A 14,289-nucleotide genomic window follows, 5' to 3' on the forward strand; every position below is an offset into this window, starting at 1 on the left:
TCATAGTTATGGAGTGGGGGGTTAATCCTGACATTTAGCTAGCAAAATACACGTGTGTCTTCTGTCTTACAGTCCCTGAATCTCTTCTAGTAGAAGCTAAGCTGAATTGTAATGTTGTTTTTCTTCATCACCGGAGTAACTTAAAGAAAAATCACAAGTTTATGTTAAGAAAATCTCTGAAATTTTAGAACTTATGAATCAGGTAAGTTAAAGGCTAGTTCATTTTAGTACAAAAGCTATTTTGTTTTTTGACGTTGCAAAAGATTTATTCTTGGGTTGCTATAAATGGGATGCTTTCCTGCAGCAACTGGTATGTGAAATATTTGCCACATATTTTAATGTGCCCCAAACTCTTCAAATACATGTTCACTTTAAAAATCAAGGTTCTGGCCCTCCCCACTGGCGCAGTGGGTTAAAACACAGCACTAAGAAGCTAAAGGCACTTCAGCATGAGTTCCATCCCTGCCAGCCCCAGATGTGACCACATGGCGCTGCAGCCCTCTCCTGACCTGCCCGCTGCTCCCCTCAGCAGTGTACTTCGCCAATCAGCCTGTTTTGCTCCCCACTCTGTCTCTGGTGAATCCTCTCACCCTCCGCATCTCTGGCCTGTACCCCAGTTCTGTATGTATAAATAAATAAATCCCTTTAAAAAATGCCTTAAAAAAAAAAATCAAGGTTCCTTGATATTAATGGTCCCTGCATTTGGAAGGTCCAATCATTTATTTATCATTCTAACATGTGCTAGGCATCATCCTTGGCAATGGAATTACTGTTAACAAGCTAATCTTTGCTCTCATGCAATTTACATTCTTACAGGTGTTGCCTTTTTTTTTTTTTAATATTTACTTATTTTTGCATATAGAATTGGGGCACAGGCCAGAGGTGCAGGGGAGGATTCACCAAAGACAGAGTGGGGAGCAGAACAGGCAGAGCGATGAAGTACACTGCTGTGGGGAGCAGGGGGTGGGTCAGGAGAGGTCTGCTAGCCATGTGGGTCAGCTCCTGGGCAGGGATCGAACTCAAGCTGAAGTGGCTTTAACTTCTTAGTGCTGTGCTTTAACCCACTGTGCCACCAGGGAGGTCCCAGGTTTTGCCTTTTAATTTAAACATAATCCACTACCATTCCCTTTCTCACAATAAACCCCACCTCTAGAGAACAGGGATTGAAATTTTTTTCTGTAAAAGAGAAATAGTTACTCTTTTAGGCATGGCCAGTCATGCAGTTCTCTGGCACAATTATTTGATGCTGCTTCTACTGGGCAAAAGTGGTCATTGGTAGTTTAGAAATGAATGCGCATTAAGTGTAAAGCGGGATCAAAAAGAGGCAGTGGGGTGGCCCATTGCTCACAATTTGCCCTCACTTGCCCTAGAAGATAGCATTTTAAATTCATGTTTCATCAAGATTTGGGGCTATCGACTACTCTAAGTAAAATTTAATGCCAGAAATGTTCAGCTTATTCCAACCATAACATCACATATGGTCATGTTTCTATTTAATGAGCAAGTATTTTGATCTAGAAGATCAGTTTTTTTCAATTTTTTAATCTGCCTCTGGCTTGTGCAGGATGAATTTCTCTTGGAAAGGAGGGAATTTCCATGATGTATCTTTTCCGAGTTCTTCATTTGGGTTAAGATCTGAAAACCCTCATTTAGAGGGTTGTAAGGCTGATAATATTGTTTTTGTTTTTATAGATGGAGAACTTTAAAGTCAGAGAGAGAACATGTAACCTGCCCACGTCACAAGGAAGCAGGACAGACTAGACCCAAACTCTGGGCTTCCTGACTCCAAAGGCACAAACTCTGTGCACCGTGCTGCCAATCCTACATTTAGTTCATTTTATATCAATTTTCAGACATTTTAGTTCCTCAAAGTGTCATGTGTCTGACAAGTATTTGAAAATTGACTTCAGCATATTGACATTTATAATCTGTACAGCGTGTCTGTACTTAGGATGAAGTTTTTATGATGCATTCTTCCCTAACCGTATCAGTGAACAACTCTGGGGAACACTTGAAATCAAAGTATGTCAGGAACAAATATGTGGAAAAGAGTATAGATGTTTCCTTTTCAGATTCTGAAACTAGGTCAAAATAAATTTATATTACACAATTTTTGATCAATGCAGAATTCTCAAGAATCTCTGGTTAATGTATAAAATCTCGCTTCAATTTATACCCAATCAGTAAGTCATGAATGCCATGGCAATTTCTCATTTCTAATAACTAGCCTGTTAAATTTTAATGTACCCATTATATGCCAAATGTACATTATTGACATCCTCCCTTCAGAGGCCTTTATAATTAAAACCCAGCCAAACAAAATCTCCAACTGTGAGCAACCTGTTTGACGTGGGTAAAACGTAACACAGGCGTCACATTCCTCCTGTCTGTCTTGTCTTTTAAGGGCCATTTCTGGAAGTATAATATGAGGTACTGCCCACCTTTCTGAGCCTCTTGCTCTAAGAATTCACTGTTTAGCATCAAGGTAAACCCAGCACCATCATTTCCTGGTACTTTTCTATCTAGTCAGCTTGGGTGATTTTGACAATTGAAGCTGAACCTTTTCTACAGTGAAACTTCCTGTTACAGAGGAAGCCACCAAGACTAGAACAGAGCATCTCCCTTATTTTCTGGCACTACGCTGATCGACAACATCAGCAGGTGCTTTCTCCAGTGCCTGTGCAAGGTCAAAGCGACTTGCGTGGAGATGACCTTGCAACTTGCGGGGTGCATTTGGTGGCTGGCTGAGGGTGGCCTCAGAGCACTTCTCACCTACTGTCCGTGCTACGGTTCCCCTCTGGCTTACACAGGAGCTATCCTTTCAAACCTGTGCTGAGCAAGATACATTTAACTAACCCCATTCCTTTTAACAACCACGCATGACAACACTTAACAGCCTTGCAAAGACTGTGAGCAGTTGCCATGGCTCTGACTCATTACTCACTGCTTCAGGATGGTGCTCAAACCCTATATGCATATTTTCGTCATATCACGCCTGGGAGCTCAACCCCTCTTTGTCCTAGTTCACCTCCATGTTTTATCTTATTTAGCTTCTGTCTTGTTTTGATGTTTGTTTTATTTAATTGGGTTATCCTGTTCTGGCTGTTGCCTTGTTCTGTATGCATAAGTTGCAAGAATTCCTTCCCATATGTTGGCCAAAGCACCTGCCACTGTGACAGCTTCCCTAGAGATTCCCTGGAGAAAGACCTCACTCTGGGACTGCATCCCCTTTAGATAAAGGTCATATTTGGGGGATGGGGAAATGGAACAGGATGTGAATGGTTTTCAGTGGCTTGCAGTAGGGCCACCAGAAAGCAGAAAGTCCTGGGCAGCTCATTCCTGGAAGAGGGTCCCTCCCTAGCTCCCTGCCCACCCCCCTCCCTCCCTCCGGGCTGGGTGACAAGAGCAAAGTCTCCTGATAAATGGGCAAAGCAAGATGCTGTTCTCCTGGCTACAGCTCTGATAAACAACTGCTTATGAAGGAGAATGAAGGAGAGAGAGAGCAAAAAGACCCCCACTCTGCGCCACTTCCTGGCTACCATCAAAAAGCTTACTACGAGGGGCACACCAAATCCGGGCATCTCAGAGAGAAGCTTTTCCAGTCGATGCCCTGATGTGAGCTGCTTTACAAAAAGCGAGCGTGTCTCCCAAGCGTTCAGCTCGAAGTAGTGAAAACAGCCACGAGCACTTGTAAACACAGCAATGGGGAGCGGGACGCTCGCCTGTAATGATTGTTTATGTTAGAAAGTTGGCTGCCACAGTGGTTAGACAAATGCTCCCACTTCTGTGGAGATAAAAGGCAAGCATTTGCAATCAGGGAGGAGAGTGTGTTCGTTCCGGGGCTAAATGGCATTATAAAACTTCCTAATTAAGCATATACGCCGATGAGTTTTTAGCATCATTTCTCCAATTTAGCTTTACATACTGGGTACGCTGTTTAGTGCGGCATTAACTATAAACATTGTTGTTACTGCCCCCAGCTGGAAAACAGAACAGTTTATGTGTAGAAGAAAAAAGAGATTATCTCCCATCTGCTCCTGCCCATTATTCAGGGATGTGTCATTTTGCCTGCTGATGGGAAGCATCGCTAGGATTTTAGTCAAATGGCCTTTTTATACATGGCTCCATTATTAATTATGGTGTTTACTTGTGTTTTGCTCCTACCCGTATCTTCCAAATTTAGTCATGTCATCTTCCAGCGATTTTAGAAATTAGATTCATTTATATGTGTAATTTTGCTATATAAAAATGTACAACTGTAATTAGACATATTCGATGACCATTTTAAATTGTATATCAACTGTATTCATACATGTTTGGTTCATTTGCCTGAGGCTAGGAGACATACAATTAAAAAAAGGACAGGGCATGGTGTGATTCAATTTATATCAAGTACAAAACCAGGCAAAGCTAATTAATGTGGGTAGACTCTGGGTCCGTGTTTACCCTTGGGGCTATGTGACCCCCTGGAAAAGTCCTGGGTGGGAGGGCAGGAGTTCCTAGGGGTGCTGCAAGCATTCTGGGCCTGACCTGGGTGCTGCTCATGGAGGTGTGCTGTTTGTGACAATCCCCTGAGCTAGCTCACACTTTTGAGTGTCTACTAGCTTTCAGTAAGAAGTAAAACACAGATGTCTCACTTTCTTTCTGCATCTATAAAGTTAATTTTCTTTGGTTAAACACAAAAAGTTGACACCAATATCTGTATGCATATCAGCCTAGAAAACACAAACAGCCTTCTAGAAAGCTGGCTTAAAATATTTTGTTGAAGTTAAAATGTTTTCATGCGTTAAACAGATTAATTGCCATGATTTTATCATATGTGAATAATTTTTCAAAATGTGTTTTTTCCTGCTTTCCTAAATCCTTTGTTTCCAGTGGTTAATTACAGAAAAACCATCAGGAATATAAAAGGGGATTAAAATTATATATATTTGACATGTATTATAGATATATAACATATACTGAAAAATATTTTTAAAATACATCGTATTCATCTCTTTCTGTGGTCAAACTTAGTCTAAGCCATGAAACAGCAGGCAGTAATTCTATTACTGCATATAGCTTCCATCATTAGCACAAATGTCAGAGTGGAATTTTTCTTAGTAACACTAAGATGTGGAACTTTACCTGGAGACCACTTCAGAAACATTAAGACGGAGGAGAAAAGTTCCCTAGGACTTCTCAGAGTGCATTTTCCAAATCATCAAAAACCATCCTGCTTGTGGATAACTTAAAGAGACACAAACCATGCCCCTGGAAGGAAATGCCAGGGCAGTTGACTGGAATAGAAAACGATTGGATAGAATTCTTAACCCAGTTAAATAAAATCAATACCTCCCATAGTCCCTTTTGCTTGAGCAGATAAGCCAGCTAAGTCATCTGACAGTTACAAAATATTGAAAAATAAATTCATGCAATAGCTAGTACATAAAGGGATTTCCAGGGGTGGGAGGGTGGAGGAGAGAGAGGTAACAATAGAACAAAAACTAAACAAAACAAAAAGGTGGAGAATTTGAAAACACAAGCTTAACCACACAGACAATGCATTCTATCGCTCATTGTACTTGGAGGAGCGTCTACTACTAAAGTGTAAATGCATTGTTTCATCCATCTAATAAGGTCAAGGTCGGGCTTGATGACTTTAAAATGACAGTATATACTTCTATAGAACATATACTATGGTACTATTCTTCTTCCATTTGATAAGGGACAGAAGAGCACTAGAAATCATTGCTTTAATTAGCGACATCAGGAAAATGCTTTGGCATTATCACTAAATATACTGTCCTTTTAACTGGAGGGAAAATTAATACTGAGCATGTGCAATGGAAAGAAAGCTGGCAAATGTCAGTGTGAATAATGGGTGAAAAAAAGGAATGAGGGGGAGTGGCATCTCAATCAAGATTAAAATGAAACTGATAAAGCAGCATATGGACTGGATAACAAATCAAAAGCATGTTTATCCACTGAAGGAACTGGTTAATGGAGACTGCCAGCACGTTGCCATGGAAACACTGACTGTTGAGCTGCACCATCTCATACCTTATCCAATACATTCCTGGTTGTTGGTAGTAGTCCAAAGACCCTGATCTCTTGATGGTAAACCCGTGGTCCAGCTGAGCAGAGAGAAATGGGGGCAACTCAGTGGATCGACATTGAGCTAAAGAATTAAGACTCCAGACGAAGCTGTTGTTCATTGACTATCTACGTATATAGAGTTACGGTGCTTTTCTGCAGGGTGACTAGCTAATATCCTAAATCTGCACATTGAAAATTAAAAGGCAAGAAAAGGCACTGATTCCTCATGAATCTCTGAAGCCAATTTGTTAGAATAGATCTGATTTGTCAAACAAGTTTTTGAATGCAAATTTAATAATGTCCTCTCATTTCATAGGCTAAGAATGGAAAATAGTTGACATTTAGTTAAAGCACTGAAATCAGCTTTTGCCACCAAAGAGAAAGCAGATTGGATCTCCCTCCAAAATCTTACCCCATCAGACTTAAATTTGAGGACTTCATAAATAAGAAATAAAAAATGAAAATGATCAAGTTTTGAGCCCCTATAAATCATAGCAATTTGGATTTCTTTCCTTAAGCATTCGTCTTCAAAAGCAGAATTACTCTCAAGGTGAATCTTAATTACATTTCTGAACTGAAAGGATTTAATATAAAATGGTTAATTTTCCCTATGAAAACATAGAAAATAAAAGGAAAATTTTTCATTGTGTATTAAAAACGCATATGTACAATTATTGTTTATGAGTAACAAAAGGTACAGTAAATACCAGATAAATTCTCAAAGTAATTCACCCTCCTATTCCAAGCTACCTTGGAATAAAAGACTCAACCCCCAAATTTGAAAAACAATAATCACGCTCTGTGCCCACTCCCCACTTCGGCTGGTGACAGGAAGCAACCTACACACTATTCTTTAGAGAGAGGCTCACGAGTGCTTTCAAGTGTGGTACTGGTGTGATACTGGTGACAGTTTCCACTTCTAAATTCACAAAGGCATTTTAAAAATATACTAGGCACCCGGCAACTTAACTAAAAACTGCGCAGAGGATTTGGTATTCTGATTATAAACTGGGCCATCCTACTGTTCATGGAACAATGATGTGAGATTTTAATCTTTTTTTAAAAAGTACATTTCATTTTATTTAGGAAAAAAACATCAAAGTACATTTGCTGTTAGGAAGACCTAGGTAATCGGTTTCAGTCCATGAAAATGGCTACTAAGTAAACTAGTTCTCTACTGCCACCTACAGGCAAAGGGCCTCATGACATAGCATGCAGGACGCCTAGAGACTTTAGAACTAAGCCTCCCAGTATCACAATTATTTGCACACTGATTAGTATGGATTTGTTCAATTAGACTGAAATGTTCTATTTGCATGAAAAAATGCAAAATAAGAACTTTAAAGCATTAGGAAAATTATTGGTTAAAATAATAAACAGCATTAAATGAGGAAAAATAAATTGGAACTGACATCTTAGTCATCGGTTCTTCATCAAGCTGAGCAAATCTAATAATGCCTCCCTCCCCTCCCTCAGCTCTCAAGAAGTCCACCGTTAAAATGTCATCTCTAATTCCATTTTATGTCTGTAAATTGCATTTTAATAACCTTTTGTTTCCCTTTCTCTGTTCTGTTCTGTTTTGTTTTCATAATCCTCCAACTACTGGGAAAGGTAGCAGAGGGACAATGGACTCTTTCTAAGAGGCAGAATGTTGCAGCTGTGTGGACAGCAATGGGTTTCCCTCTGATCACACTGCCTGACCTAAATGTCGGAACACCTTTCCTCTTTTAGAGGAGCCAAAGGGTCCTTATGAGCCTCCAGGTGACAACTCTTATAACCTACATATAAAGTTACCATTTGCCCTTTCTTTGGTCTTAATAATGTAGAGGGCAGGATTGAGAGGGAAAAAATGGCAATACAAACAAAACAAAACACTAAGATTCACAACCATGAGCGCATGTTAAGCCATGCTCATGCCATAAATTACGCCTGTGACTTGTCCGTCTGTTGTGACAGAATGCTCTTTTTACTTTTGTAACTCTAAAAGAGAAAAGGTGTCATGAATTCCTTTAGAAGCATCTTTGATCTCTAGTAGGTAGTTAGGTTTCTAGGTAAGGAGAGACACTAGTTAAAACTAATGATTTAATTGTTGATATTCTGAACAACAACAAAACCACCTGATAGTCCATGGTAAACAGTGCTTTAAATAAAAAGAAAAAAAAAAACTTAACAGGCATATATAACTTACCAAAAAAATAAATCTTATGATTGGGGTATCTTAAAATAATCAACCTTATTTTATAGGCTCTGTGAGTACATACTTGTCCATAGCAAAAAAAAATCTGCCTGAATTAAATGTATGCTGAAATAAGGTTTTTCTTTATAGAGTAGAAGTCATTACAGTATTAGATTAGTTACAGTGATCTGATCACATAGGTGACTTAATAATTCTATTGCATCATTAAATTGCCATGTGGTCTTTACAGAATACATCATTTATGAAGCATGTGCCTTTACCGACCACTTACAACAGAATATCATTCTTTGCAGTCAATTCTTCAATTTGAGATAAAATATTATTTAATGCTAGGCCTCCTTTTTCTTGTGATAGTCCCCTGAGATTTACACTTTGTACTTTAGGAATGGGAACACAATTATGGCATAGACACTGACTTAGCAGGTGCTGTTCTGAAATTTCATAGCAAAGGTGGCTAAACTGGCTGGTGTCTAATCCCAGCTATAGCTACAAGGTCTTAAAAAGGGTGTGAAAATTGATGAGGAATAACATTTTGGAGAAGGTGCATACATGTTCATGTTATGGAAGACCAGTTTTGCTGAAACAACTCCTGGTTTTTATAGCAGTACTTCCCCACATGCTTAAAGTATTAAAAATAGCAGTTAACATGTGAATTGTTCTCTAGAGTTGCCAAGGTGTTTTTTCAGCTATTTCTCAAATAGCCAATTATTTTGAGTCACAGCAATCTGACAGAACATTTTAAAACTTCATAGTGAATAAAGATCACAGCATTCTAAAACCCATTTTATAATTTATAAATATAGTGCCAGTTTGTAGAGTTTCCATGGAAACATGTCAGTGATGGACTGAGAAACTGATATTCCACTGCATTCAAATAGTCCAATTGAGATATTTAAACAAATTAACAAACAAAAATAACAGACTTTTGATCTTGAGATTCTAACTGGAGGTCTTGGCGGTCTACTTAAAAGTTTTAATAAACTATATGGATTAAGCTTCAGAATCTATCCAGGTTTGATGACAGTTGGTTTCCCCTCAAATCTGTGTTAGCTGCCCATTGGAAATTGTGCTGAAGTTCTGCTCTTAGTCAGAAGACTCCCAGAATACTGTGAACAGACCATTTTCGAGCAACCATGGCAAACTAAACCAAGGACTAATCAAAATAAAAGACCAAGGAAAACAAAAGCAAAAACAAATGACAGAAGTGGAAAAGCATCCCTTCTAGCAGCTGTAAGCTGTCAGCAGGAGCAGAAAGCAGCCCTTTTCATGGACAAGCGTGCTGGCAGTCGATTCCAAAGAAAATTATGGAGGTAGACATTTTGGAATAGACTTCTAGTTTGAATGAATAATGCAAAGACAGTATAGCATGTCTGGTTTAGTGGAGAATCACCATGGGATTGTTATGTTAAAAAATTATTGACTGAATATTAACTGGTAACAAAGAACACTGACGATCTATGGAAGACGTGAAGGACAATGTACTTTACATTGGTTTTCCTTAGAAAGTAGTCAAGAGAGAGGACAGAACAACTTGTAAATTTAAATCCTCAGCAGCACCGAGGAGCATCGGAAAGAGTATGCCTCTATGTATACTGCCAGTGTACTCATGAGCCAATTACTTATACTCACAGAACTCATTGTTGAAAGTGTTCAATCAAAAAAGGTGCAATACTAACAATTCGAGAAAGTGCACACGTTCATTGGTGCCACCTGCAAATTCTGAAAGCTCCTATCAAATATTTAGTGACCCAGATCGGGGAATGGTTGTACAGGAAATGCCATTTATATTTAACTTTTATGGGAGCCCTAGCATAACCAAAAACGATAACTGTAAAGCAAACAAAGAGACCCGTAGATGTGGTTAAACGTTCAGTATTGCTCATAAGTATGAGGCACTGTTGAGCAGCATAAATACTTCGTACAATTCGACAGCACCGTGTCGAAGTTCTTTGTTTAGAAAAGAAACAGCTCAAGTGACTTCACATTGAATATGCTGTTAAAATTTACATACTCTGTAAAAAGAGGAAATTATTAAACACTCAAGTAATCTGGGACTTGAATATATTTACTCTAGAATATGACACCAGGAAGTCTGAGGTTTCATTATTTCTCTGCCCAATTTAATCTTTGCCTAGAGCTGCTATCAAATTGCATGTAGTGTGTGTCTGCATGTACAGAGCAGAAAATGAAAATGCTTGTGCAGCCGCATCAATAAAATGGTAAATGTTAAAAGACTTTCAACTTTAAAAACAGAAATTTCTAAGGAGCACGACATGGTGATTTTCTTTGGGTGTTCACAGCAATTCAATTTCACTGTAAATCTTACTGGGTAAGCTTTCTGCTATGCTTTGGCTTTCATTTAGGTCTCCTGCAAAGATCTAGAGTGTCCCCGTCGCTCTCTGCCATGTCTCTCTCAGCTTCCCTTCCCTCCCAGGTCCTGGCAAAAGGACACTATAAACTCTTTTGCTCAGAGTCCAAAAGTTTGCATTGGCAGAGTCCAGTGTGGGGGCGGATTTCTGTTTTAAAAAATAAATCATGAAATTAATATATACAGCAAGACACCCTGGAGGTGTTGGATAATGATGTGACTCCCAGGGAAATGATCAGTGCAAACACTCACACAACTAAGCTCCAAACCTCCCTCGGTGCGTTAAATGGCCTAGCTGTCTAAAGAAATGACCCATTCTGCTATCTCTGGGTGGAGTCTCCTGAGGAATGCCTGTCTCTTAGGTGGGTTGCTTTTAAAAGTTATAGGTGGATATTTCAGATGCTTACTGCTATGACAGAAACTCCAGCGGCTGTGCTATTCGGTTTGGGGCCTGTGTTGAAATGTTTCTTTATCTTTCCAGCTACTGACAGTTGATGCTCATTTTCTGGGAGGCCGTCATCCTGGGGGAAAAAGATGGGAGAAAAGGAAAAAGAATGAGATAAATGCAGCCCAGATCTTCTACTAACGGCAGTGATTTTAAAATCTTGAAAATTTCAGAAATAAACTGATGAGTACCTTCTCACTTAACATCGCGGCTGGATGGTCTGCTCCAAGGACTCGTTTATTTCCACGTCTGCTCTAAAATTCATTCACTATGTCATTTGACCCTCAGAGATTTGTCTCTGAATAAAAATTTTAATTTCTGTTTTGGGTTTCTAGTAAAATCTATTTTAGCCAAGGTTCTAAGGGCATAACGTCAAAGAGCAAGTTAACGCCCTACCTCCTCCATGTCCCCAACCTGTTAGTTTATCTTCTTAGCTCATCATTCAGACCCAAAGCCAACGTATCTGACAGACCTGGGCTCATGCATGACTCCATATATAAGCATAAGTTGATTCCACAGCTAATCAGTCCATCATATTCTGGAATCCCTGGCAACCTTCCAAACAAGAAGTTCTTCTTTAAGTTTTAAATCCTGCTTGCTGCCTTCAAATCACCTTTATTATGACATATTTCACATTGGAGCTCATTTTAACTAAGGCTTCTGCTCTCCACCGGAAGCTTCTCTCCTTTGCTAAATATTGTTAGAATAACAATAAGCAGAGTCACATGTATGTGCCACCAACCGCTAGTTTGTGATGAAAAGGCTACACAATCTTTGAAGACAGGGACTGTATTTTGTTCTCTATTGGATCCTCAAGTCTTAGCACAGTGTTTTGGCACAATGTGTAGCTTAATAAACATTTATGGAAAGAATGAATGGATAATAAAGATTTTGCTACTGTCTAATAAAATCAAAATCCCTGGCAAGACTTCAGTATCATTCATCACTCCCCTTGTGTCCATCATTTTGCATGCAAGTTCTTGGCTCTACTCAGGACAACAAAATTGCTGCTTTCCAGGCACAACCTGCTTGTACTTTTGTATAATCTGGTCTCTCCACATGGAAATTTCTACTTCTTTCAGTATTTGGCTACTTATTTAATCAGACAGTATTAAATCCACGTTTAGAGAGTACCAGGCACCATTACAGTGATAGTGAGGAAGTGATGGTAAGCAAAATCAAGCATAAGACTCTCTGACTCCTCCTCTTCTTCCAACCACGGGCCCAAGTCACCTATCCCAAAACATTAAAATGACCTTTACTGTTTTTACATTTGATGCATGTATATAAAGACATATGCATACATACACATATATGAACTATTAACATTCATTTTTACTTATAGATCTGAATTCTTGTTCTTTGTGCCACATCTTCCATGTCTTTAATCTTTAATATGTTTGGTTTAGTGCCCTGTGCACAGTGGATTTTCAATTTATTAGTGAAATAGTTATCAAGTTTATAAAGTCACTTTAGAAACCAAACCTGGAGTAGGAGGTTTTCCAAAGACACAGAGTGAAGACGATGAAAAAATCTGTATTGTGGAAAGAGTCAGAAATGAAGTGCAGGAACATTAGGGTGATAGTGTGATGATACTTGAAGAGGGGGAGCAGAGACAGGGACATAAGATGTCTCTACAATGTCCGGGGTCCTGTGAGGGGTAGTAGGAAGTGGAAGAACAAATGGTCTCTGCTCATCAGAATCCTTCGGGCTAGTTGGGAGATAAAGTATGCAGATACCACACCAAATAATAAAACAGGTCATGTGAAGAAAGCGTTGTCACAGGCACCACAGCCTCATGGCCTGGCTGGAAACACTGAAGGATTTCAGAGAAGAGAGGACTGCTTATCAGTTGTGCAGTTCTCCTAGACTGCATGAGGGCTGTGGGATTCACGGTCTTAGTGATGGTGTCAGCTGGCGGAGAAATTGGAAGGGGATGTGTGTGACTGGGAAACACAAGTCATATTGGCCAAACTATGCATCTACCATGCATCTCTAGTTAGGTGTTTATGTGGGAGAGTAATGACAGGGAAAGCTGAGCGAACAGGAAAGGACTGGTCACAAATGAATGCCTAAGAGATTCAGAGATTGAAGCCTTCATCTCTGTTAGGAATAAAGCTCCTTACCAATGAGGTCATGTTGGTTTGCAAAACTATCTGCCATTCCTTGTGATTATCATCCAAATTCTTTCATTATAGGGTAGGGAAGTAGATACTAGCCTGTCAAAACATCTGAGTTAAGGGAGCCCTCTGCACTTCCTACACTTACATGCTGCTGGTTATCCCCCAATTCTTCCAAACCAGCTTCTGATCCTAAGACCCATATGTATATGGTTTTTTTTTTGTTTGTTTGTTTGTTTTTGTTTTTTTTTTTGGTTTGTTTTTGTCCTAAAGCGAAAAATCCTTTCTTCTTGATTCTCGATCAAACTGTTTTGCATCTAAAGAACATACAAAGCATTTTGCCTGAGATATCCTGAAATGCTTTTAATACATGATTAGAAGAACATGTATGATATCTTCAGGGTGAAGTTCGGTGGGGGCACCCTTGTATCAGGCTTCCCCATCCAAAAAGATGTCCAGGGCTTGCTAGAGATACGCTACTAATACTTTTGAGACTTTCATGGAGCCAGGGAAGCAATAGGAGGTCAGTACAAGGGAGACTGAGCCATACAGAGGGCCCAGGGGATTGTACTTAGAAACTTCCATGTCAAGTAGAGACTGGGGACCCTGTAATCTGGGAGCTAGCAACATGAGCTCATAGGGTCAGGACTACTGAATCCTGTGTGTGTGTGTGGAACAGACAGTGACGGAAAGCCTGACTTACACTGGATAAAACAGAGCTGCACTGGCCCACAGTGGGCCTGTCAAAGATACAGGCTGTGACTAAAAACCTCAGTGTAAATGTGGAGACAGTAATCAGCAGTTATCCAAAGGAACATCCTCACTTAACTTACTGAAGGGCATTCAGCCTTTTCTGCACAATTCTGCTTCCTTCTCAGTTCCACACCACTGTCATTTTTGCCAGAAATTTCCCTTTACCTGTCTTCCTCCCACCCCCAAAGACCTCCTCCCCCACCAATTCTTGAGGTAACAGTTTGTTTCTCACCATTCTCACAATGGACACTGTTATCCCTTCCCTGCCCTGTCCTGGTCCTAATCGCCTGTCAAGACTCCTAGCAACTCTTTTAGATGTTGGGGCCTA

The 14,289-nt window shown here is 39.7% G+C and overlaps 1 protein-coding gene across 6 annotated transcripts in view; it reads right to left on the bottom strand.

The window, feature by feature from the left end:
• Positions 1–14,289, bottom strand: part of DCLK1 (doublecortin-like kinase 1) — a 322,359-nt gene that overhangs the window by 8,847 nt on the left and 299,223 nt on the right. For 3 of the 6 annotated variants that reach the window (XM_004680203.2, XM_004680201.2, XM_012723239.1), the window contains 2 exons: positions 11,051–11,164; positions 6,043–6,116 (listed from right to left, as the gene is read on the bottom strand). In XM_004680203.2, coding sequence (XP_004680260.1) covers positions 6,043–6,116; positions 11,051–11,164 — 188 coding nt within the window. The remainder of the gene's footprint in view (positions 1–6,042; positions 6,117–11,050; positions 11,165–14,289) is intronic. The other 3 variants (XM_012723242.1, XM_004680202.2, XM_012723241.1) reach the window with 1 other exon arrangement.

This window comes from Condylura cristata, unplaced genomic scaffold, assembly GCF_000260355.1.
Source record: "Condylura cristata isolate star-nosed mole 26May11 unplaced genomic scaffold, ConCri1.0 scaffold00010, whole genome shotgun sequence".
NCBI lineage: Eukaryota > Metazoa > Chordata > Mammalia > Eulipotyphla > Talpidae > Condylura > Condylura cristata.